The sequence below is a fragment of the Crotalus tigris genome, unplaced genomic scaffold (assembly GCF_016545835.1).
Source record: "Crotalus tigris isolate CLP2741 ecotype Arizona unplaced genomic scaffold, ASM1654583v1 scf7180000024429.2167931701:2281839, whole genome shotgun sequence".
NCBI classification, from domain to species: domain Eukaryota; kingdom Metazoa; phylum Chordata; class Lepidosauria; order Squamata; family Viperidae; genus Crotalus; species Crotalus tigris.
In genome coordinates, this window is record NW_024100596.1 from 923,961 (window position 1) to 948,556 (window position 24,596).

At 41.0% G+C, this 24,596-nt stretch overlaps 2 protein-coding genes across 5 annotated transcripts in view; one reads left to right on the plus strand and one right to left on the minus strand.

Moving 5' to 3' along the window:
- LOC120302340 (unconventional myosin-Ia-like) overlaps nucleotides 1–24,596 on the minus strand; it is a 60,648-nt gene that overhangs the window by 11,924 nt on the left and 24,128 nt on the right. For both annotated transcript variants that reach the window (XM_039330551.1, XM_039330550.1), the window contains exons 8-21: nucleotides 23,800–23,898; nucleotides 22,215–22,318; nucleotides 21,170–21,317; nucleotides 19,941–20,059; nucleotides 18,519–18,605; nucleotides 14,330–14,395; nucleotides 12,289–12,393; nucleotides 9,638–9,700; nucleotides 8,726–8,926; nucleotides 7,282–7,508; nucleotides 6,955–7,155; nucleotides 6,498–6,591; nucleotides 4,358–4,507; nucleotides 1,193–1,261 (exon numbers count right to left, since the gene is read on the minus strand). In XM_039330551.1, the coding sequence (XP_039186485.1) occupies nucleotides 1,193–1,261; nucleotides 4,358–4,507; nucleotides 6,498–6,591; nucleotides 6,955–7,155; nucleotides 7,282–7,508; nucleotides 8,726–8,926; nucleotides 9,638–9,700; nucleotides 12,289–12,393; nucleotides 14,330–14,395; nucleotides 18,519–18,605; nucleotides 19,941–20,059; nucleotides 21,170–21,317; nucleotides 22,215–22,318; nucleotides 23,800–23,898 (1,733 nt within the window). The remainder of the gene's footprint in view (nucleotides 1–1,192; nucleotides 1,262–4,357; nucleotides 4,508–6,497; nucleotides 6,592–6,954; nucleotides 7,156–7,281; nucleotides 7,509–8,725; nucleotides 8,927–9,637; nucleotides 9,701–12,288; nucleotides 12,394–14,329; nucleotides 14,396–18,518; nucleotides 18,606–19,940; nucleotides 20,060–21,169; nucleotides 21,318–22,214; nucleotides 22,319–23,799; nucleotides 23,899–24,596) is intronic.
- LOC120302341 (sterol O-acyltransferase 2-like) overlaps nucleotides 1–24,596 on the plus strand; it is a 120,386-nt gene that overhangs the window by 3,614 nt on the left and 92,176 nt on the right. The window lies entirely within an intron of this gene.

Below are 24,596 nucleotides of genomic sequence, written 5' to 3' on the forward strand. Positions count from 1 at the left end.
ACCAAAACATTTCTAATAAAATATAATATATATATTATAAACATCAATATATATTATAGGTATTTATTGATTGAAAATAAATAGTGAATTAGCTGGCATACAGGGTAACATATGATAAGAGTCTTCTCCATTATGGAGCAAACTACATCTTTGAGACGGGACATTTGCAAGTATAGCATTATGTGATATAAACTGTATTGCCACTTTATCTGAAGTCACCTAAAGATGTATACAGGAGCAACTAAGTATTATAGAAATCAAGTTTCAGAAAAAAAGAAAGGACTTTGCAAAAGATGTGGGCAGCACAGTATAGGTGGGAACCTACAATTAAATATATTGAGCCAGCGACTAAAGCAGTGCTTTCATTTTCTTCCTCTCAAGTCTTGCCTTTTACAATTTCTTTTGATAGCATTAAGCTGTTGTGACATTTGGAAAACCCATTTCTGTTTCCTCATCTACTGATAGGATCATACCAATTCAAATGTCAAAGGTGATGGGAAATAGGATTATAAGGCCCTTCAAATTATGAAAATGGATTGAAGATACCACTGGAAAACCAGGAATAACCAATATTTTCTATACAATCAACAAAATTCTGCTGCATACTTTATCTAGCACAGTAATCTTATTAGCTTCAATACATGCAACTGTGATATCCATTTCCCATATCATGTCTGGTATACAAAACAGCCAGGTTTTGTTTTTTTGAGGGGGGGGGAGGAGTGAGCTGTTTGTTCATTTCTATTAATCTCATAGACAAGTGAACATCACATATTACATCTACTTCTGTCCTGAAATTCTGCAGAGTCATTTACTGTATATCTGTGGTTTGCATATATATTTCAAAATTATAAGTTATCAATATTCAGGAAATTGTATGAAAATTCATTTATTCATCCTTCTATTTAGCATCTTGGTGAAAACTAGGAACATTAAGTTTAGGATATCTAAAAGGCAGCGGGATATTGGAAGACTGTCATATATTGACTATGCTCAAGAGAACAGAATACTATGAATGCACATCTTCAAAGATTTTGTTCTATAATGGTTGAACATGGAAGAAGATGAATAAAGATAAATTTAGGAACACATCTCCGATTTCTTAATTACAAGAAATTACAATGGTTAACCTTGCCCTCAATCCAGAATCTTTAAATGCCTGGTTATATATCCATTACACTTAATTCCTCACCTTCCAACTTCGGACATAGGCCTGGAGGAGAATAGCTGATGTTTTCATTTTTAAATATTTCTTCCTTTCCTGCAAAATAAAATGTCTACTTTACTAGAGAGATACAGTAACAGATAGTAGGCAAACCACTTTTTGTTTGATCTGCATGCATAGCAGCCACAGATATTGTGTACATTAAGGTTTACTGAGTTTTATTCTGGCAGAAGTTCTATCCCACATGGGTGTGATTGTCAGACTATGAATATCATGTGGCTACTGAATCCTTTTCCCCCTAGCCTTGAGGACTCATCAGGGTTGTACAAGAGGTGCAATTTCATATGGTTTTTCAACATGAAAAGGAAGAGGAAAAGCACACACTATATCTCCAGTACATATGATATCATACCATTGTAGTCCAGTTCCTGAAATTAATCACATTAACAGCATATAGTCTATAGCCCCATAAATGTTGCCCTTTCCTGTTTTGTCCCCATGCTACACTAGGAGTTGGATGCTTATTTTCCATATCTTGCCACTAAGCAAACTTAGGCTGCTTTCAGCAGAAGAAAAATTCTAATAGAGATACACATCCAAGAAATACTATGCGGCTGGGTGGATCTGGCAATGGTCCTTATAGGCACAGGCTAGACAAAGACTTAAAGCTGATCTGCCATAGAGACCTTTGCAAAACTAGAATAACAGAATAACAGAGGTGGAAGGGACCCTGGAGGTCTTCTAGTCCAACCATCTGCTCAAGCAAGAAACCCTATACCATTTCAGACAAATGGTTGTCTAATCTCTTCTTAAAAACTTCCATTGTGGGAGCATTCACAACTTCTGGAGGCACATTGTTGATTAATTGTTCTAACTGTCAGGACATTTAGTTCTAGGTTGCTTCTCTCCTTGGTTAGTTTGCATCCATTGCTTCTTTTTTAAAAAAACAAGTTTTATTTATTTTTCAATTTTACATCAAGTGTTTAGGAAGCAGCATGGTGGTTGGGTAGTCAATAGTCCAATAACAAAATCTTTCATACATATCTAAGATTGCGTTATTAAAAATTCCCTCTTTTCCCTTAATTATTATATCATATTCAAGTTAATACAATTCTAGTTATAGCTCAGTCAATCAATACATTTGTCAATATAATTTTGTATACATATCCAAGTCCTGTTTTAAGTTTTACCTAATCCCAATTACCATGTTCCAATTTAGCCTTTGGTAACTGTAATATTTAAATTTCGGGTAACCCAAATTTCCCTAATTTCATTACAAAATAATTGTCGTGACTAAAATACACATGTTATTCAGATAATTACATATACTTATTTTATAAGTATATTCTGTTTCTCGTCCTAGTACCTCATCATTTATTAGTAAAATATCTTTCATTGTCACAAATCCACTTCCATATTACAATTCAAAACTATAATCTAATGGCTAATTTTCATTTCCTCCATCACTGGAGGCTTTTAAGTAGAGATTGGATATTCCATTGTCTGGAATGGTATACATCGCCTGTTTGAGCAGGGGCTTGGACTAAATACCTCAAAGGTCTCTTCCAACTCTCTTACTCTTTGAGAGAAGCACTGCCAACCTCTGCCGAACCCCTCATCCCTTCCTGGACACAGAGGGAAGGAGGGAAGAAAGGAAGGAAAGGAGGGAAACAGGAAGAAAGAAAGGGAAGGAAAGAAGGAAGGAGATGGGAATGAAAAGGAGGGAGGCAGGGAAGGAGCAAGGGAGGGAGGGAGGGAGGGGGAGGAAGGAAGGAAGGAAGGAAGGAAGGAAGAAAGGAAGATTGGAATAAAGGGAGGGAGGGTCTGAGGGAAGTCCTGCCTTAGCTCTTGGCCACCAGCAGGCTTGTTGCCCTTTTGCCATCCCCTGGTGGTCTCCCATCCTATTGCTAAGGATGCTTTGGTTACAAAGCCAGGTCTCCTCGCATGTAGGGGGAGTGGGCCTCCCTCTGACCCACGCACTTTGCCCTCCTGCACCCACCATGAGCAACCTGGCCAAGAGAGCGAGCACAGAAGCAGTAGCCTTGAGGAAGAGGTAAACACAGTTGGGCACCCCCTTGGGGAAGTCCAGCTAGTTTAGGCAGGGCTGTGGGGTCCTGGTTCCATGGGAACTCAAGGGCTGGGCTGGGCACTTGACCTCTGCTGCCCAGGGCTCCAGGCAGTCCGTGCCACTGTCCAGGGCCCCCCTGCATGGCCTGAGGCTCAGTGAGGCTCCTACAGTGCACCATGCCCCAGCACTCGCCCCGGTCCCACCTCCCCTCTGCTACAGATCCTCATATCTGCCTCAGTCCTGCCCAGGCCCGCACAAGTGCCCCTGATGCAAGTGACATTGAGCTGGCCACGCCCACCCAGCAGGCCACGCCCATCCAGTGGGCCACACCCATCTGGCACCTGATGATAAATAAGTGGGGTTTGGGTTGCAGTTTGGGCACTCGGTCTCTAAAAGGTTTGCCATCACTGACCTATATTGTACTGTGCATTTGGCTTTTCTTGCCTATTATCATAATTGCTCTAAATCTCAGGCAAAATTCCCTCTGTTTTAGATTCAATAGTGCCAAATTATCTAATTTTCTTTCCAGTTCTCTATTCATAACTTCTATCTTACTCTCTAGAACAGTGTTTCTCAACCTTGACAATTTTAAGGCATGTGGACTTGAACTCCCAGAATTCCACAGCCAGCATTGCTGGCTATGGAATTCTGGGAGTTGAAGTCCACATGCCTTAAAATTGTCAAGGTTGAGAAACACTGCTCTAGAATTTCTACTTTATCATTAATTTGTTTTAAAGCTCCAGACACTTGTTTTACAGAGCTTTCCATCTTCTTGACTTCTTTCATCTTTAGAAATCTTTCTCAATTATTTTTTCTTCTTAGTTCTAGGTTGTTTCTCTCCTTGGTTAGTTTCCATCCATTGCTTCTTGTCCTGCCTTCAGGTGCTTTGGAGACTAGCTTGATCTCCCTCTTCTTTATTGGATCATGGCTATCATATCACCCACTAGTCCTCCTTTTCATTAAATTAGACATACACAATTCCAGCAACTGTTCTTTATATGTTTTAGTCTCCAGTCACCTAATCATCTTTGTTGTTCTTCTCTGCACTCTCTGCACAAAATCAGTAGAGTTTGCTCATCAAAAGCAGCTAAACATATACAACTCTGAGTCTGTTTGTTTCTTACTCTTTGGCCCCGGAACCAAGCAGAAATTAGCATCTGGCTCCTGCGTATCTCTTGGTAATGCTTACGACACCTCCATGCTCGAAAAGTTGCTTGGATTAAGGCAGCCAATTCCTGTACTCGCTGCTGGCGTCTCCTCTCCAAATCAAAAAGCTGTAAAGAAGGTTAGAAAGTCACCAAGGTGGACTAAGATTTGAGTACAGGTAGCATTTTACAGGTAGTCCTTGACTTACAACCACAACTGGGACCAGAACTTCTGTCGTCAAGCAATTTTGTCACTAAGTGAGTTGTGCCCAATTTTAGGATTATATTTGACCTGGTTATGTGAATCACCATGTCATTAAGCAAATCCAGGTTTCCCTATTGATTTGGCTTGTCAGGAAACCCCCCTGGGAAGGCAATTAATGTTGATCATGTGATCTGGGATGCTGCAGCTGTCATAAATACACGCCAGCTGCCAAATACCCAAATCTTGATCACATGACCATGGGGATGCTGTGAAGTTGTAAATGTGAGGACCTGTTGTAAGTTACTTTTTTCCATACCATTGTAATTTGGAACAACTGTTAAACAAATGATCATAAGTTAAGGACTACATGTTCTTCTCAAGCCTAAGCCTAATTGGTTAAATGTCAGTGGATCCTATTCTTTGTGGGTTTTGTCTCGAGAATCTCATGAACACTGTAAGGTTCGGAAGAAATTATTTCCTGAAAAATTTCACCTTTATCATTGTTTAGGAATAAGTCCCTCTTCTCTCCCCAACCCATTCTTTTTCTTCTTTTTTCAAGGAAACATCTCCAGTAGTGCTACCAATAATTACTTAATTTTCTTCTAGCTGGACTAGAAGAAAAAACCCATTTATTTAAATTGTTATGCTAAATTATGATTACTGGTCATATTAACAGTTTGACTCACATCATGGTAGCAAGACAAGGAACTGAAGTTGAATTCACAGAACTGAAATCAAACCACAGTAAAAAAAAAAAAAGTACAGGTGGTCCTCTATTTACGACCACAATTGAGCCCGAAATGTATGTTGCTAAGTGAAATGTTTGTTAGGTGAGTTTTGCCCCATTTTTCTCATCAGAGTTATTAAGAGAATCATTGCAGTTGTTAAGTTAGTGACTCAGTTGTTAAGTGAACATGGCTTCCCCATTGACTTGGCTTGTCACCTTTTGTGACAAAAGGTGCTCACATGATCCCGGGACACTGCAACTGTCATAAATATGACTCAGCTGCCACGCATCCAAAATTTGATCATGTGATCAAGGGGATGCTGCAATGGCCCTAAGTGTGAAAAACGGTCATAAGTCACTTTTTTCAGTGATGTTGTAATGGTCACTAAATAATCGCCTTCAGTTTTCTTGGCATGGCCCAGAAGGGATTTGCCATTGCTTTCTTATGAAATGTTTTTTTTATTTCTTGCCCTGGGGTTTCTTGATGGCTCCAACCTATCCTGTCTGACCCTGCTTAATGTTCTAGATGAGTCAAGGTTGACTCCTTTCCGTAGTTCTGTTCCTTCGTTCTGGGTTAGTTAATGTAAACTTTGGAAAACTACAATAAATTCCTAAGGAACTGGAAGAGCAGTGGAAAGACTTTGCCTTTTTTTTTTTAGTAAGGGATTGATAACACTCAGAAGAAGAAATGATATACTTCAGATTTATTCATATCGCACTATATAAATATGAGCAGTGCCTCTAAGTGGTAATTATTGTAGCAGTGCTTGGCAGGGTTGGCAATATTTTGCATGTTATTTCAGCACTTCTTTCCAAAAACATTTGTTTAAATTGCTCTTTCTTGTTCTCCATATGTAATTAAACAGCGAAATCTGGCTGAGCACATCATATTATGATGAGCAAATCTTTAATCAATACACCAGTGGAATCAAAAGAAAGAAGAAGCAACAGCGGCAATCAAAAAGAGTCTGGTATCACTGAAGCGGGAGAATGTAAAGAAAAAAACGGATTAGTTGCACAGGAATATTTTTATGAGGCATTAAAATCCCTGCTTTCAACTAGAAAATTCAAAGTGAGGGACATCCCACATAGTCCTACAAACAAAATCTTCTTTTCCTTTCACTCTTAATTAGCATAGTCATCTTGCTCTCTTTGGCTTCCATTGCTCTGAAGTACCATTAGCTCACCGTGGATGGGGTTCGGATGAAAATCTTGGTGTGTCCATATGCCAGTTCTTTGGGATCAATGGACAAGCTGTTCAAGACATTTTGAACACCATTCCTGTATGAGAAAAGAGAAGAGATCAGATATTGCTTGAGTAGGCAAATAAGTGCTGTGGTCACTGGTTATAAAACAATGGGATGGCCACAGTTCCTATGCCAAACATCAAGCAGTATTGGTTATGCCACCACCAACCAAATTCCCCAGATGGTGTCTCAATTTTATAGAGACTCATGCCTAGAGTAGTTCTAAGATGTCCCTGTTATATTCTCTGCAATTATATCTGTTCAGCACTTTTCAATACTCGTTTGAGGCACATTATATTGAACCATTGGCTCTTTTACCATCTGGATCTTCTGCTGAATTCTAAAGGTTATCAGAAGGCCCTGCTGACAACAACTCTAGCACATGACCTTGGCCTACCTTGCACTTCCTTTCCAATGTGGCCAGGTCTCCTTGCAGAGTATCTTATAACGCTCCAGACATGGCTCATAAGTCTGCCTATAGGCATAGCCAGCCCGCCGGACCTGCACATTCTCCAACAGCCCAAGGTAGCGCACCTGTGCCCGGACTAACCCATCAGTGAATACAGCCGGCATCTTGTTATCATTAGGCTTGATACACCTGACAGCAGAGAGAATATGAGCAGAGCCTTGTTGAGACAGAATAAACTAGTCAATACGTTTAGCTAAAGCCCAATGCAATTCAACCCTAATTTGAGTTGCTCACAAGGAGGTAGGCATTCATTACCTGATATAATTGGGGTTCTTGGAATAGAGGTTTTTCATGAGGGTGAAGACAGAGGCTTTGAACTGAGAACCAGCTGTAGGTGGGCGTTTGAGTGAAGCTTTTTGGGGGTCACCTTCAGGGAAGAGGCTGTGTAACAGTACATGCTTGGCCTTCCACATGGCTTGTGACAGATCTCGAAAGAGCAGGTCATTGTTCTTCTCAATGAATCCAGTCACATTGTAAGTTACCTTTGGGAGAGACTGGCTTTAGACACATCCTTTGGCAAGCACAGTGCTTCATCTAACATTGTGTTTAGGAGACACAGGGAAAGGAAGCATCACGTTGACCATAAGATGGTTACTAAATGTTCTGGCCTAGGCCCACAACTCTGTTCATCATTTTTCCTAAAGGGATCTCACAACATATTTATGCTGCAAAGCAATGTATCTGCTTTTAGCATCATATTTATCAGCATTTATTATTTGTTATTATGCCCTGGAACTCCACTAAGAAGCCAGGGAGTGGAGAGCATCCTGGGCACCTAATTTGCTTTCTGGTAAATGGGAGCTTTGTGTCTGACCTACCATGTCAGTAATTTTGCCAGTTTGCAAGGTACCCATAGCAGCCGTTTTATGAAAGTGCTCTCAGATTTCCAAATTTGTTCCTGCTCCCCAAACAGTGTCTGTTCCTATGATAAGCTAGCCCTTATCTAGTTTCCATAACTATGAGTTTTGTTCCTGGTACATAATTCCCATGTCTTCTTTCTCATTTTTAATGAAATTAGAAATAATAAAGTTTGTGTAACATTTTCCTTTTCTATACTATTATAACCATATGCTGCTGGTTCCATTTGATTCACATCCCTTTATTATCTCTTGCCTTTAATTTATTTGTTCACTACTCTTTACTCTTATTCTGCATGTTGCATAATATTATTTACCCTCAAAGAGAAATATTTTAATAAATATGTACTTATCTATATATGTATGAGTTCTTACTCATTCTAAATGCTTGAGCAGGGGGCTGAAGACCCCTCCAAGGTCCCTTCCAGCTCCACTCCACTCCACTCCACTCCACTCCACTCCACTCCATTCCATTCCATTCCATTCCATTCCATTCCATTCCATTCTATTCTATTCTATTCTATTCTATTCTATTCTATTCTATTCTATTCTATTTTCCTGGGTTACATCATACATTTTATTATCCACCCTTGAAAGATTCCTGCCTGGCTTACATTTCAGTCCTGACACAAAATACTCATCTAACTTCCCTGTCTGAACTATTTTATTCAGTTTTACAGTGGTATAGATCATATCACTAATACTGAGAACATCTCCAAAGAGATCCAAGATCACCAAGTTTAGAAAACCGGGCTTATCTGCCCGGCATCCCCGGACACAGTGGTCTTCCTTTTCTCTTCCTTCTTTGCTTCCAAGAACTAAGAAAGACCAACACTACTTGCCTTTCCAGCATAGTGTTGGATTCGAAAGCAGTTGACGGGCAAGCTGGCATCCATGATGTGCTTGGCATTCTGGGTAACTCTACTCTCATAGCGCTGATGTTTTGCAAAGACCTGGTTAAGTTTGTTCAGGAATGTTTCTTCATTTACTTCCCCCGGGCGAAGACACTCTTCGTCCAACATAGATAGAATTCCACTTTTGTTCTGTTAAAAAAAGTACCAATTACAATGTTGCTCTCTCTGTATTTTTTCATTCCTGACCTTGCACAGTTTTAACAATTGTCCGAAACATCAGAAAAAGAAGACAGTGATGATCTTAAAAAAAATCTATACCCTGCAGCTCTTCAGAGCACACCACATAGTGCTGATAGGGGCTCCTTAAGCTATAGAGAGATATGGAATGGGATGGGGCTCACAGACAATTAGAAAATCTTACCCCTCAATTTTCAAAGTTACTTTATCATAGATTCTAAGTCAGGGTCCCCAAACCTGGATATATTCTAGATATCCAAATTTCCCCAACCAGCACGACTATTTCTGAAAGTTGAAATGTCTACATTTGGAGGGTGGCAAGATTGGGGAATAATAGTCTAAGGCTTAGACTCTAAGCCATCAAATTCCCAATAATTGATACAGATGTGCATCCAGGTTTCTCTAGTTGAAGAATCAACACTGTAATACATTCCAAAGATTCTGGACACTCTACATCATGGGTGTCAAATTCGTCACGTCACGTGACATGCCGTGATGTATAGTGATTTTTTTCACATTGCCAGAGCTGAGGTGGGCACGGTCTCTGTATGATGCAGGCCACCAGTTTGACACCCCTGCTCTACATGCATTAAAGGAAAGAATAGATTTAGCTAATATGGCATTGCACCTGTTTTACCTTCCCTTGTTTTGAAAGCAACTTACATCTTCTATCAAGTTACAAATGATGCTGTTATCAAAATAATCCACATGGGTCCAAGTAATGCCCTGGGAGGGAGAAAAAAAAGTTACATCAGCAAATATATCTGGGAAAACCTCTTGAGACCAACTCCTGGTTGATTTGCTGCCTCTAGGTCTGATGGAAATTTCTCAGGAGGAAGGAGAAATCAGGAGACCACCCATTGGTGCTGCAGAATTGCCCAGGAATTTAGTTCCTCGTGATTGATTGTGGGTTGATGTGCTTGAGAGCCAAGAAATTAAATTTTATTTAAATTAATTAAATGAAATTTACAAGGTGCCCTTAATTGTTGTGCAGCATTCAGAGACATTTGACTGGTAAAAGCTCACTTTCTTAAACACTTTATTAATTAATTACCTTATATCCTAAAATATATATTATGGGCAACAGTGAAGATCAAAGACTCAGTGAGTGCCTTCTTTTTGAAATTAGGAAGAGGGGAAAAAACCCTACTATTTTAAAGGATTACAATTTAAAAGCAAAAAACCTAACAAGATCATGATCTAAGAAAGTTTTAAATGGACAAAGGGGACATGGGTTTTTTTAAAAAAGAAGAAAGTTTTTTTTCTGGTTGAAAGTATCCTTGGAAATAGTAAAATTAATTAGATTGGAACGTTATAAGAATGTTGATTGTTTTTAAGGACAGTACTAATTGGTGGATTATTAAAAAAAAGAAGATAAGATAACATGAGCTAAATTGTGAGACGGCAACTACAGAGAGCTAATTGGGACTAAAGCAGGGGTCCCCAACCTATGGGTCATAGTCTGGTAGTGGTCCATGGCCTGCTGGTCACTGGGGTGCGGGACAGGCTGGCTAGTGTGCACGTGTGTTCATGCACACCCCCTCACTTGCGCTAGTACTACGACCGTGGGGTGCAAAAACAGGACGCTGCACCACAGGGTGCAAAAATGGGCTGCTGCTGTGCCTCAGGGTGCGAAAATGGGATGCTGCCATGCCTTGGGGCATGAAAACAGGATGCCGACACCACACCACAGGTGCAAAAACAGGTGCCACTGCACCACAGGGTGCAGGAACAAGGTGCTGTGCTACACAAGAATGGGGCAAGCTAGTGAGTATCATGTGGGCGCTAGCCCCGCCTTGTTTGTGGTGTGTGTAAAATGCTTCCCCCTCCCTTTTCCTCCGGTCCGCCAACTGACAAAGGTTGGTGACCTCTGGACTAAAGTGTTCAAGGTAGAAAGAAGCAAAATGGGGGGGTGAGGGGAAGAAAAGTATTCTTTTACTTTTGCAGTAGTAACTGACATACTTTCTTTCCACGACAACCACAAGCAAAGATGCCAAATTGGGAGAATGTACAAGAGTTTTCTAGAAGAATTTACAGATAAGAGCCATTTCACTAAATTTATTGCAGAAAATGTTTGAAGAGTTTAGCAAAAAGATGAGTGCAACAATTAAAAGGTGGTTCAAAATATATGTTGAAAATATTATAATGCTTGGTGAACGTATAAAAAAAATAAAAAAATTGAATTTAAATACATACTTTGATAGAGAGGATTTTAAAGATCAATATACAATGGAGACCAGAGGTCTTTCTTTTGGGAATGATTGTCACCAGGACAGGAACATGATGGACAAACAGTTGGAAATAAACCATGAAACTTTGTTTTTATAAATGATAACTGCAGCAAGATTATTATACACACTAAGATGCAGAGACTTGGCAATACTTATACTGGAGGAATGGTTGGTGAAGATGATGGAACTTGCTGAGATGGCCAAATTAACTTCTTTGATTAGAGAAAAGACAAAACCTATATTTATTGCTGACTGAAAGCCCCTTACAGATTTTTGTAGAAAACAGAAAAAAATGAACTTATGATATATGGTTTTGATGATTAGACAGGATAGATTATAGAAAGAAGAAAGTTATGTTGTAATCATAGAGTAAAAGATAAATTTATAATTGCACTTATAACTTCTGTAAAGAAGATTGGAAGCTATTTCTTTGTATCTTTTTCTTTCTTTACTTTTTTTAAAAAAACTTTTCCTTTCCTGCACCTTTGGATTTAATTTAATTTACATTTACTAGTTCATATGGGTTTTTATGTTCTTTTTAAAAACTTTTAATAAAATTGTTTTTAAAAAATAAATGAGAGGGTTGTTCATAAAGTTACTTTTGCATCACCACTGTAATTGTGAATAGTCACTAAATGAGGCAGTTGCTAAACGAGGATTACCTGTAGAACAAACTGGCTCTTCATGATGGACTAGAGTAAACTGAAATGTATTGGTCCTGGAGACATCACCTCATTTTGTATCACTGATTCAGCCAAATGTGCCATTTCCTCCCTTGTATAAAATCTATTAGAACCACAGTTTATTTTTTTAAAAAATATTCTTTTTAACCAGTGGTGGGATTCAGCCGGTTTGCACCACTTTGGCAGAACCGGTAGCTATTTTTTTTTGCCCAGGCCCAGAATGGACTTCTGGAAGCGGCATCCACACAGAGAACTGGTTGTTCACATATTTGAATCCCACCACTGCTTTAGGCTGGACCTCAGCACATTTGGATTACTTGGTCAATTTATTTATTTTTTTTGCACAGACTATGAATATTCCTGTCAGTGAACCAGCCTCAGATTCAAAATAACTGGTTACCTCACGAATGTATTCCTCTTGTTCCTCCTTTAAGGTGAGCAGGATGAAGATCTGCTGCAACTTCTCATTACAGTAATTGATAATGAACTGTTCAAAACTGTTATCCTACAAGAGGGGACAAGACAAATTTCAAAAACCAAAGGCTAAAGGATGTGTGTAACCAGGAGGTCTTATAACATTTAATGTTCTGCTTGGTTCAACAACCCTGATTACCTGTGATGCCAAAGAATTTTATTAGAAAAGGCACTGTCAAGTGTGGGAAAATCAGGAAGCCAGGCAGTTCAAATGAATATAAATGTTTCTTGCAAGCTTATGCGCTCTACAAGAATCTGAACTAATGGTCAAAGCTAATAGGCATATGACAAAAATAAATAAACACAGAATTATGCACATACCCACATATATTATATGACACAGAGTAACAACACAGTCTAGTTCAGATTATGTTTACATGTGCATGGCAAAAAAATTAATCTTGTGAGTTTACAACATGGATGGCATAGGGAACAAAGCTATTGCAGAATTGGGTAGTCCTGCTAGAAATTATTTGGAAGATAAAAATCAAGGTACACAATTCAAAAAGCTAGGAGGTTAATAAGGAGTGGAAGTACCATTAGGCCACCAGCTATCCCTAGGGTTGCATCATATTTTTAGACCTCCATGCTAATTGGCAAAGCTAGGTAGGTCTTAACACTCTTCTGGAAAACCAGAAAAGTGGGGGCTCGCCTTGCTTCTATGAGTAAGATACTCCATAGGTCTGAGAAGGTCTTCCTCCTAGATCCAACCAGTCAAAACCTCTTAACTGACAGGATATCAGCATGTCTTCCCTACTTGATTGGATGGGATGGGTTGATGTAATTGGGATAAGATGGTTCCTCACGTGTCCTGGTCCCATTCCATGAAGGACTTTAAAGGTACCTTGAAATGGTACCAATACCTTGACAAAAATAAATGGACCAATACCTTGAAATGGACCTTGAATTAAACTGGCACACAATGTAGCTTGTGTAGCAGAGGTATTATATGTACCATATATTTCTCAAGTATTCTTCTTTTGTCTTTCCCAACAAGATATAATGGACATCAAGTGTTAAACAAAGTTATTAGCATTTTACAGGCTCAAAGAGCTATTTCTCACCACATAACCAAGTTTGGAATTAATGACTTTTTTAGAGAGAGCATTGGTCATAGTCTACAGAATTAGGGACAATCAGCTGGAAATCTTCTATCTTTGGTAGTTCCAAAATGGATAGAGAACAGCTTCCTCTCTTGATTACAGATGAATGAATCTGTCTGTGTTGGTTTCCCTTCCTTGTGAATCTGTCAAGTTCATTTCTTACTATTTTTACAGATTGTCAATTTCACTTTGTCAAATTTCTGGGTTTTTTCTTCTTTATAAGGTCACACCAGACGAGCTGCAATTTAATGCTCAGATTAAGAAAACATGCATCTTTGTTAAAGCAGCCACATCTTTTCAAAGATTTTTATGGCTTTGAATATTGACTCAATTCTCTGTTCATGTCCAGGAAGTACCTATGCATGTACAGGTAGGCAAACACGTGGGAAAACCCTTCAGAGTAGCTATCAGTCTTTCTGGAGGACAACACTGCTTTGGGGTTTTGAAACGGGGTGTTTTTTCTTGCACCAGTGCACTTTTGTAAAAGCGTCTTTTACAAATGCTTTGTACAGTTCAAATGTAGCTACCTAACCTCTCACAACCACCCACCACTCACATTGTATAAATATAGGGGAAAATTGATTCACTTCAAAAGAAGCTAGCATGTAGGATGTGTGATTGCAGGTTGCACTATTGCTAGAATTGACAGGTTTTCATAGCAACTATATATAAGAACATGACTAAATTGGGTCCGAACATCTGAATCCCCTGTGATGTTTTTCAGTTACACACACATGGACACACAGATGCAGACACACACACTTGAAAGCACCAGTAAGCCTTGCTTAATTCTGAACTCAATTCAAAGTTCTTTATTAAATCCAGGTCTTCAGAAAGAGAATTCCAGGAATACCCAACACTTACCTGAAAAATCTCAAAACCGTATATATCCAGAACACCCATCACTTTCTTCCGCTCAGTTGTTCTCACCTAAAAAGAATGGGGGGAGGGGGATAGGAGGGTGTTGAGGATTAATTTCAAAGAATCCCAATGTTCTGAAGGTATCCACAATTTTCTCTTTTAACTTGGGCATTGCTTGTATCTTGAACCCAGATTATGAATACCAGTTCTAGCAAGAAAGGGAAAACACCCCACCCCTCATTGCTATGTTCCATCTTATTCCAAGTAGCTACAAAGAGATGTATATGGCAGTCTTGCCTGGCTTAGGTCCTTACAGTTTGGATGTGCTATTGCTCCCATCATACATTGACAGCATGAACAATGTGCAAGGATCATAGGATGCTTGAAGCCATGGCACCTACTCTCTGGAATATCATTCCCACTGACGTTAGATTGGCTGCAACCTTATTGGTCTTTTGGGGCAGAGGTCCCCAACCTTTTGGGCACCAGGGACCGGTTCCATGGAGGGAGATTTTTTTCGCAGACCAGAGGGTGCGTGGTTTTGTGTGCTGCCTGCATCTCATGGATGGAGCTTTGCTTCTTTCTGTGGCCCGGTTGCTAGTATACCACGGACCGGTACTGGTCCATGGACCAGGGGTTGGGGACCTCTGTTTTGGGGAACCCTGAAGACAAGGTTCTGTCCCCTGACCTGGGGATCCCATGGCTGTATGGAGCTGGTGAGATGGCTATATTGTTTATAAGGTGTTGGTTGGTACTCTCCCGCATTTTGCATTTCATGTTTTACATTTTATGGTTAATGGTTCATTGTTTTTAATTGCTTTAATTCCCCCCCCCCCGTGGGTTTGTTACTGTTGGTTTTTATTTTTTGTTTTCAACTTTGTGGGCCAAGTATTCGATAAATGTGGCTGTATAAATCGAATAAAGAAAGTGGCAATGTAAAGGGGTAATATGTGAAATGACAGAGCATGGCAGGCCAGGTACTGCATGGCACATTCATTTCAGGAATTCAGAAACTAGATCTATCCATTTGGCACTGAAATGCAATTTCTAGCCAATAGCGAAAGGGATTAGAACAGGGGTAGGCAACCTTGGCTCTTTTATGACTCGTGGCCTTCAACTCCCACGGAGTTGCCTACCCCTGGACTAGAATTTAATTCTTGCAATTCACATGTAGCATTACCTCCTCAGAGGCCGCCAAAAACCAGGCCCTCCCAGCCCTGTCCCCCTTTGTCAAGCCCTGCAGTAGTGTTCTCTAGGGTCCGAAGCCAAAGCACACCGGGAGAGTTGTTCTATCCTGGCCTGTTCCACCCCAGCTGGGTCCAATCCCCCCTTCTCCACTATCTGATATAATAATCTATTCAGGCACTTTATATATTCGGACACCTTCTCACCCCTCTTCTGATACATATGTTTCAACTGGAACAGTAAACTAGATACCATCTCAACTGACCCAAACTCATCATGCAATAAAGAGAGGTAGTCATGCACAGTAAACTGCCCCTGACCCAATGTTAAACTTCTAATGGCCTCTGCAGCAGGGCCCTTTAAGCTCTCTCTAACTCGTTGTCTTTTCTGGGTGTCCGGTATATTCCACTCCTCAACTGCTTGTATTGCCTACTCCATCCAGGCTTCGTATTCCTCTTGTCCTTCTGGCACCAGTTGTATCCCCAAAAAAGTACGTAATTTCCTATATCCAGCCCCTATACAGTAACCCCCTATCAGATTTTGGACAAAAGCCAAATTTCCCCCCACTTGGGCAGCCCCTACTTCCGCTACCCCTGTAGATAGGGAAACACACTTCTCTTTCTTCTGGCCTAGTGGTTTGGTCAAAGGTATGCCCCATACAGTAGGGAAAATCACCCCCACTCTGGCATCTTCTATCAGTTGCAGACTTTGAACCTGAAACACTCTGGGATGCACTTTTTCCATTCCAGCAGTACATAAAAATGGGGGGAATCCTTATCCACCCTCATATCTATCACATATACCCTCTGGTCTGGAACAATGCCCCTTAATGTCTGTAAAATTCGCTCCTCTGACCAAACATCACCTGGGACCTTAATTACTACGCTTGTCCTCACTTCACTATTCTGCTCCTCATACCACCTGGTGGCCACATTAGAGTCCATATTGTTCTCCTGGCTCATATCCCTACACAAGACTAACACTTCCTTACTAAGGGGAGGGGCTGGGCAGGAAATCCCGGACGAGCACCACACGTGTAGCGTTACCTCGTCAGGGGCCACCAAAACCCAGGCCCTCCCAGCCCCATCCCCCTTTGTCAAGCCCTGCAGTAGTGTTCTCTAGGGGTTGATAAGATGTCTCTTCCAGCCGGAGCTCATGCATAATTAGGAGGTAGCAGGCTCTTGTCATCAAGGAGGGGCTTCCAGGAATGGAAATGACCAGCCACGATAGTCAATGCTATGATGATATCCAACAGCCAAGGCCATTATAGCAGCAGGAATAAAGGATTCCTCAGCGATCGTTCAGAGTCAAGTGGGATGGAGGAAAACCCCGGCTCCAGATGGTAGTAGAAACAACAACAGTCAGTTGCTATAGCAATAGCTCACCCCCCAGGGCAACTCCCCCCACAAAGCCTAAAACCTGTACCAGCAGCAATAGTCACAGTCCAAATAGCCTCCAGGCTTCGCAGCAACAGTAGCCACCACCAGTCTCTCCTCTCCTTCTATTGCTTCTTCTCAGTCAGGTATCGGCATCAAAACCCTCCCCCCCTTTATCTTTATTGTTAAAATCCAAGGCTAGGAGCCTCATCCAACTCCTTTCTACACGCTCCCCCTTACCTCCATTTGAGATATCCTCCTTATGAAGGAAGCAATAAAACTCCACTCTCTCTCTCCTCTGTTTGAGATATCCTCCTTACGAAGGAAAGCAATAAAATTCCACTCCCCCTCTCTCTAGCCTCTGTTTAAAATATCCTCCTTACAAAGAAAAGCAAATAAAATTTCCACTCCCTCTTTACCTTCACCTGACAAACTGCATAGCCACCCCATCCTTTTCCTTTCCTTCCCTTTTCTATCTTTTTCTTCCGCCCATGCCGGCCACACCCAAAGCCAGCAGCAGCTGTCCCAATCTCTCCCTTCCCAACCAAGCTCCTGCAGACACTCTCAGACAGCCCCGCTACACACACAATTAAAAAAAGGAAAAATAAGATCAGGTTCTAAAATTAGAACCCCTCTGGAAAGCAGGAACAATTGAAGTGTTATTTTCCAATTTTTATCCCCTTTACAAGCTTAAGAAGAAGGTGAGGTTGAAAAAAAGCATCTTGCCCAAAGACCCTCAGTGACATAAACAGCCAGTAGTGAGCAAAATGACTGTTTCGACTTGTTAGGAACTTTGAAATCCTTAATGGGAATCCTTAATGCAACTTCTTCATCTGGTGAACTAAGGCCGCAAGAGGCAGTCTTACTGTCTTCAAGATAGCCCAGGTCAGCAGACCTCACAAGAACCACTCAAAAGGAATCAAATAACACTTTTTCAAATTAACAAATTTAATTAAAAGTCATAAGATTTTGTGAATTGCAGTTCACTTCATCAAAAGCTACCCTATGTATCTGATCATGCATCTGATGCAATTCATAAAAGCTTGTGTCTTTTGTGGAAAAGATTGTGGAAAAGATTCTGTCAGATTTCTCCCGATTTTTTTGCACCATAATCTGATACGGCTCTCCTACAACATCATCAAGAAATCTATTCCATTATTATAAGGAATGGAAACCAAATCTTGAAAGTTTCGCTCTCTCTCCCTTTTATACCAAAAAGAATGTAAGAAAGGCAACTTTTTTCATTTCTTCCTCAGCCCTCCCATGTTTCCAGACTAAACTGCTGTTTTCATAACAGCTGTTGCATACCTGTTAAAAAACTGTCTTTGTAGAACTGGGGCATCCTTGTGTTCTTTTCCGTGGTTAAAGCTTTAATTCCTATGCACCTCTCGCCTTTTCAACAAAGACTGAAAACCGATACAATGCTCTAGCCATGCTTGTCCAGCACAATGCCTCCAAGTGTCCTAGTTTACAATTTGACTTAAAAAGCAATAGCCATACAGTATTAGCTAGAAATTCTGAATGTTAGCTCTATACCAGGTTGGTTGCTGAAAGCTCTCTCAAAAGTTCTCATTCAATTATTATGAATGGAATCTAAATATATGTTAGAAAGCAGGGCTTAGTGTACTCACTTTGATGCTCTCGTTGATCCTGTTAATAAGCCAATTAAAGAGACGATTATAAATGTTCTTTGCTAGGGCATCCCGCACATAGTAGCCCTAGGAGCAAAGACAGTGATGATTAGTCATTGAGAAGCTAAGACTTAAAAAAACTGTGAATTAATCCCCGCCCTAGAGCTTGGGTTAGAGTTAGGGTTGCATCATATGGAGGCCGTGCCCACCCCAGCTCCGGCAATGTAAAAAAAGTCACGATACGTCGCGGCACGTGATACAGCGAGTTTGACACCCGTGGGATAGATTCATTCCAGATTTAAATATTCACTGGGCTGCTTGTATTTAAACAACATTTAAAGCCATTTTAGTTCCATCAGTTATTTTCTGCATACCCACAAAACTTGCAGAATCTTGATAAAGAACTATTATTCTCATAGTTGTTCAAAGCGAGATGGTGCAACAGAGAACATATATACATTTATACATAGAATGGATACAAATAACTGGCATTCGGTGAGCAGAGACAGATAAATTGATTGGTTCCCCATTTGTTTCTTAGTTTGCTTATACTGTACAGCTGTTTCTATGCTGCTGTCTCTGAATTTAAGCCTGTTTACAGTTATAAAGCTGTAACAAACATTCCAATACAAACAATGTCTCAAAAGCCCCTAATACCACTATCCATCTAATTGGGGTCCTTCTCACCAAAAGCCCTATGGAAGATCACAGTTTTCACTGTCTTCCAAGATGTAAACAGGATAAGGGCCATGCTGATCAGAGTGGGCCAGCTGTTCCAAAGTGAAGGGCTGGCTGTAGGCTAGACTGGAAATTAAAAGCAAGAAACAAAAAACCTGGAAAACGACCATGGCAAAGCAGCATAGTTCTGTCTCTGCTCCATTTTCTTCCTTCACGCTCTTCAAATGAGCTTGTCCATCATTTAATTAATTCAACAATTCCTGTCCCGCTAAATCAAATTCACATCAGTCAGGTTGCGTTTTTCCTAAGGTCAACTAACAAAACACTCACCATACAGTGACCCATATTAAAACAAGATAAAGCATATTTCAAGAGCAACATAGTAATGAAAGCTGCCCGGGCTCTCTCTTTTCAAAGATTCCCTGGAATAAGTAGTTAGTCAACTTCTATTAATCTGATGGTTCTACTGGAGAAGAAAAATAAATCCAAATAATAGTGTTATCTGCAAAACAATTCTCTTTGGAACATCTGAGTAACTTCAATTCTCTTTGGAACATCTGAGTAACTTCAAATGCCTGACACCCTGTTGTTTTTATATTGGAATCGATGAATCTGTGTCTGAAGTTATGAGCTATGCCGAGTACCCTGCACACTTTTCAGCATGGAGCAGAATGATCACTACTAACAGAATTATTCCAGCAATATTTCAGACATCTCATGTACACAAACCTGCCCAACACTCACTTGTGAGACATTCAGGGATGTCACCACCTTATCCTGATGGGCTTCCACTGTCCGAGAAGACAAAGCTTGCTCTAGTACCGTTTCATCCAGCTGAATCAGCTGACAGATCTCTCGTACCACTGTAGAAGTAGAATAGGAAGGAAACAGTACATGCAATTGTGAGTCACTGGCAAGGAAGGTTTGAACTTGTCATGAGCATAGCTTGAGTTTGTGATGGGTATGACCAGTAAGGATCACTTCCCACTTAAATGAGCTGGGTATATCACAATATCCTAAGCCAGAGTTCCCCAACCTTTTGGGTACCAGGGACTGGTTGCGTGGAGAGAGGGTTTTTTGTGGACGGGAAGGGGCATGGTTTTGCATGCTGCCTGTATCCTGTGAATGGGGCTTCACTTGTTTGGATGGACCAGTTACTGGCATGCTGTGGACCAGTGCTGGTCCATGGATAGGGGGTTGGGGACCCCTGCCCAAAGCCGTATAACTAATTTCTAAGAACAGTTAAAACCTGTGTCATCTTAGTGCAGCTAGTGGGTCTGTAACTGACTCAGTTTAAAGTACACCACAGAATCCCAGACATTGTCAAGTGCCCGGGAAATCAGGAGATTCAGGCAGTTCAAATGAGTATAAAGATTTATTGCAAGATTAAAAAAATCTGAGCTACCAACAGTCAATAGGAAATGAGTGGGAGTTAAGAAAGGCATTCAAGGCAAGCTAGACTTAGATCTCTTCCGGGCGTGCAGGGACTTGTGACTTATGATATGTTTGACCCCTCCCTTGGGCTCAGCCTGGTCATCTCCTACAGTCTGCTATAACAACAGCAAACTGTTGCAGGTTTCTCTGGCTTCATCTCTACTTTACTGACTGCTGGAGGCAAGGCTGGAGAAATTCAAAAAGGGACGGCATGTATTACTTAGTACATTAATAAAGAAGGGAAAGGAAATGTAGTTCTTTGGCTTTGAGTAGAAGAAGAGGAACAATTGATCTGAGGAATACAAATGGCCTCCCTAACAGCCTTACATTATTGGCTGTTTTCCACAAGGCAGCCGATGTTTGTGCAGCTTCTGATGCAAAGCTATTTTCAAGGTCAAGCCATGATGACGACCGGGCTTCTCTGTGTAGTATGCCCAGGGATGAGATTGTTAAGGCAACAGAACAATGAAGGAACTGTTTTCAACTGATGCCATCAAGTTCTTACATAGCCCTGGAACTGATCCTTCTCTCCTACTTACCTTTGTCACTCTGGATAACACATGCTTGTGTCCCACCAGCTTGAAATTGCTCTCCAAATTGCACATTGCCCAGTTTGAGGATGACTGCTGTCACCTCCAGCACCTCTGTCATCTCTGAGGGTGTGAATCCAATGGCTCGCATGGCATCCTACATTAAAGAAGTTTCAGGGAAGAGCAAGAACCTCAGAAAGAGCACAACTCATCTCTCTCTCTGCATCCAAGTAAAGCTGTATGTGCATAATAGCACTGAGATAGGAAGCAAAGTCAAACAGTATTTTCAGGGAATGCCCAAGGGCCCAATGGAAAGAACACATTTAGATTGCTCAGCTGTATAGCGTTCAAAAGGTCTTGAGGCTAGTTCCCATGAAAATTTTGCTTTGTTTTGTGGAGGGTTATTTCTCCCTTAATTTTCTTTCAAGTTGTTTTGCAATTCCAAAGATCATTGATTTCACCAGCTGGCTGGTGACTCCCTCTTTTGTGGGGATTAGTGCAGTTTTGGCAATGCAGGAATCCAACTTTGGATAATTACTAGCTGTTAATACCTGTATTTCCCCAAAAATAAGACCGGGCCTTATTTTATTTTATTTTATTGCCTCCAAAAGAGGCACCAGGTCTTACTTTTGGGGGGGTGTCTTACTCCCCTCCGGCACTGATGGCCCCACACAGCCGGCCCATTTCTTCTTGGGCCAGAGGAGCAACTTCATGCTGCAGCTGCATTCCAGGCTACATTTTGCAGTCAAGCCTTTCCGGAAGGCCTCTGCGGACGAGTACCGAGCTATGGATTCAATCCATAGCTCGATTCTCAGCTGCAGTGGCCTTCTTGGAAATGCCTCTGCGAAATGCAGGCCTGGCTGCAGAAGACACTGCAGAAGAAGTGGGCCGGTCAGGAGAGGCCTGGCTGCAAAATAAGTGGTTTGCGGGGCACATGGGGCAGATCCACACACCCAACCCCTGCCCTAGCTTGATTTTTAGGTAGGATTTCTTTTGCTCTAGGCTAATATAATTTATATTATGTATTGCACAAAGAGTATAATATAACACATACCTGAACAACTTTGAAGTTGGCTGCATCATCAATGCCCTGCAGGCTTGCAGCCTCCTTGTTGAGGTAGTTATAAAGGCTGAATTTTCTTTCCAGTTTCAGCTGTTCTGTTGAAGAGAAGGAATTGTGGGAATGGAGTCCTGAGCAGTGCTCCCTCCAGTCAAGATTTTTTTCTTCAGATGCTATGCAGGTAGTCCTCAACTTACAACAAGAGTGAGGAAAATCCTCAGGGATGACTCACACCCTGATCAGCACTTCTTTACTCTCCTATCATCGGACAGGAGATATAGAAGCATAGCCAGCCACACCAACAGGCTGAAGAACAGTTTCTACCCATGGGCTGTCAGACTCCTAAATGGGAAATAACTCTATGTATGATAGACTTGCGGGGCCGGCACATTGTTCAATAAGTTCACGTGGTGTAATAAGATTGTGTGTTTGTTGTCACTGTGAGTTGTGTTGGGGGGGTGCACGAAGGGAGGCTTAGTCAATCTCATTGTACACATGCTGTACTTTGACAATAAAGGTTGATTTGATTTGATTTAGTGACTGTTCAAAGTTAGTAAAAAAAAGGCACTAAAAGTGACTTACGACCATTTTTCATACTTACAACTGTTGCAGCATCCCCAGGGTCAGACGTTGGGCAACTAACTCACATTTAAGATGGCTGTAGTGTCCTGGGGTCATGTGAGGACCTTTTGTGACCTTCTGATAAGCAAAGTCAATAGGGAAGCCTGATTCACTGAACAACCATATTGCTAACTTAACAACTGCAGTGAGTCACTAAAGAAACTGTGGCAAGAAAGATTGTAAAATGGGGCAAAACCAACTTAACAAATCTCTTACTTAGCAACAGAAAATTTGGGCTCAGTTGTGGTTGTAAGTTGAGAGCTACCTCTAATGTCATTTCAGTTCTCATGTGCCGATCAGCTTCAACCTAAAGTAGAGATTCCATATCTTGCCTTTAATATGACCTGGTATTTTGGGCCAAAAGAACTGACTTGCATAACTCAATTTACCATAATCTGATATCTTCTAGCTGCATTAGACTATAACTACCATGGCCAATTAGCATGCTGGTGGGGAAATATGATGGAGATTTTGGTACAATGTACCTGGATGGGAATGCTGCTCTGGTTACTGCTATTCTATGTCTTCCCAGCTGCTGGGAAGAAATGGTTTAGCACAGTGGCTTTCAACGTGTGGTCCGCAGACCCCTGGGGGACTGCAATGTCATCACAGGAGGTCCATGAAGACTTGAAGAAATGTTATGATTTAAATCATGAGTTAAGTCTTGGGTATAATGGTTGTAATCCATAGTCACAAAAGGTATTTAAAGAGGTCCGTGGTGAAGTAAAGGTTGAGAACCATTGGTTTAGTATCTTTGGCTAGCCATGCCTCAATGAGTTGAGAAGATTCAACATTTCCTGAAATGAGTTTTCCAAATTCCAGCAATAGATTGTTCCTGCATTCCCCTTATTTCAATCCCCACCACTTCGTGTCCCTCCCTTCCTCCCTCCCTCCGTCCCTCCCTCTTTCTCTCTCTCTCTCATCCAAGTCACAGAGATCTCAAGTGTAAAAGACATACTAAGCAAGTGGTCTGAACCTCCAGATAGGAGTTGGTAGAAGATGTGGAAGTTTCTCTCGCCCTTCACATGATGCACAACTCGGGATTTCTCCAGCAGGTCTGCAAGTAAATGCAGGACAAGAATGAGAAAATGAAAACACGTGGGCAAGAGTTGGGATAATTTAAGGCCAAGTTGTTCCCTCTAGATGGCTAGAACATGTCCTCTATCAGCCAAAGAAGAGCTGAGGTGGCGCAGCAGTTAGAGTGCAGTACTGCAGGCCACTTTAGCTGACTGTGTTCAGCTGGTCAGAGGTTCAAATCTCACCGACTCAAGGTTGACTCAGCCTTCCATCCTTCCGGGGTAGGTAAAATGAGGACCCAGATTGTTGGGGGCAATGTAAATATATATATACATTGCTTACTGGTGTACACCGCTTAGAGAGTGCTTGCACTTAAAGCGGTATATAAGTCTCATAAAATAAATAAATAAATAAATAAATAAAGAAGATCATGGCTGTTTCAAGTTCATTATCTACTCTGCCCCCCTTTCCTGCTTGATTCGTTCATGCTGTTATTACTATGTGATCACTACAATACAGGTATCTGGGCCAGGAGATTAAGTAGGCTCTGCTGTTGTTGATGTGGTGAGGTTTTTATTTTTTTGTGATTAAGATTTACTGTTTTAACCTTGGATGCTACAGATTTTGTGTTGTGTTTTTTTTATTTTAATCTCTTATGCTGTTCAGAGTTGTGACATGATAGCAATGTTCCAATGTTTGAGGGGCTGCCACAAAGACAAGGGAGTCAACCTGTTTTCT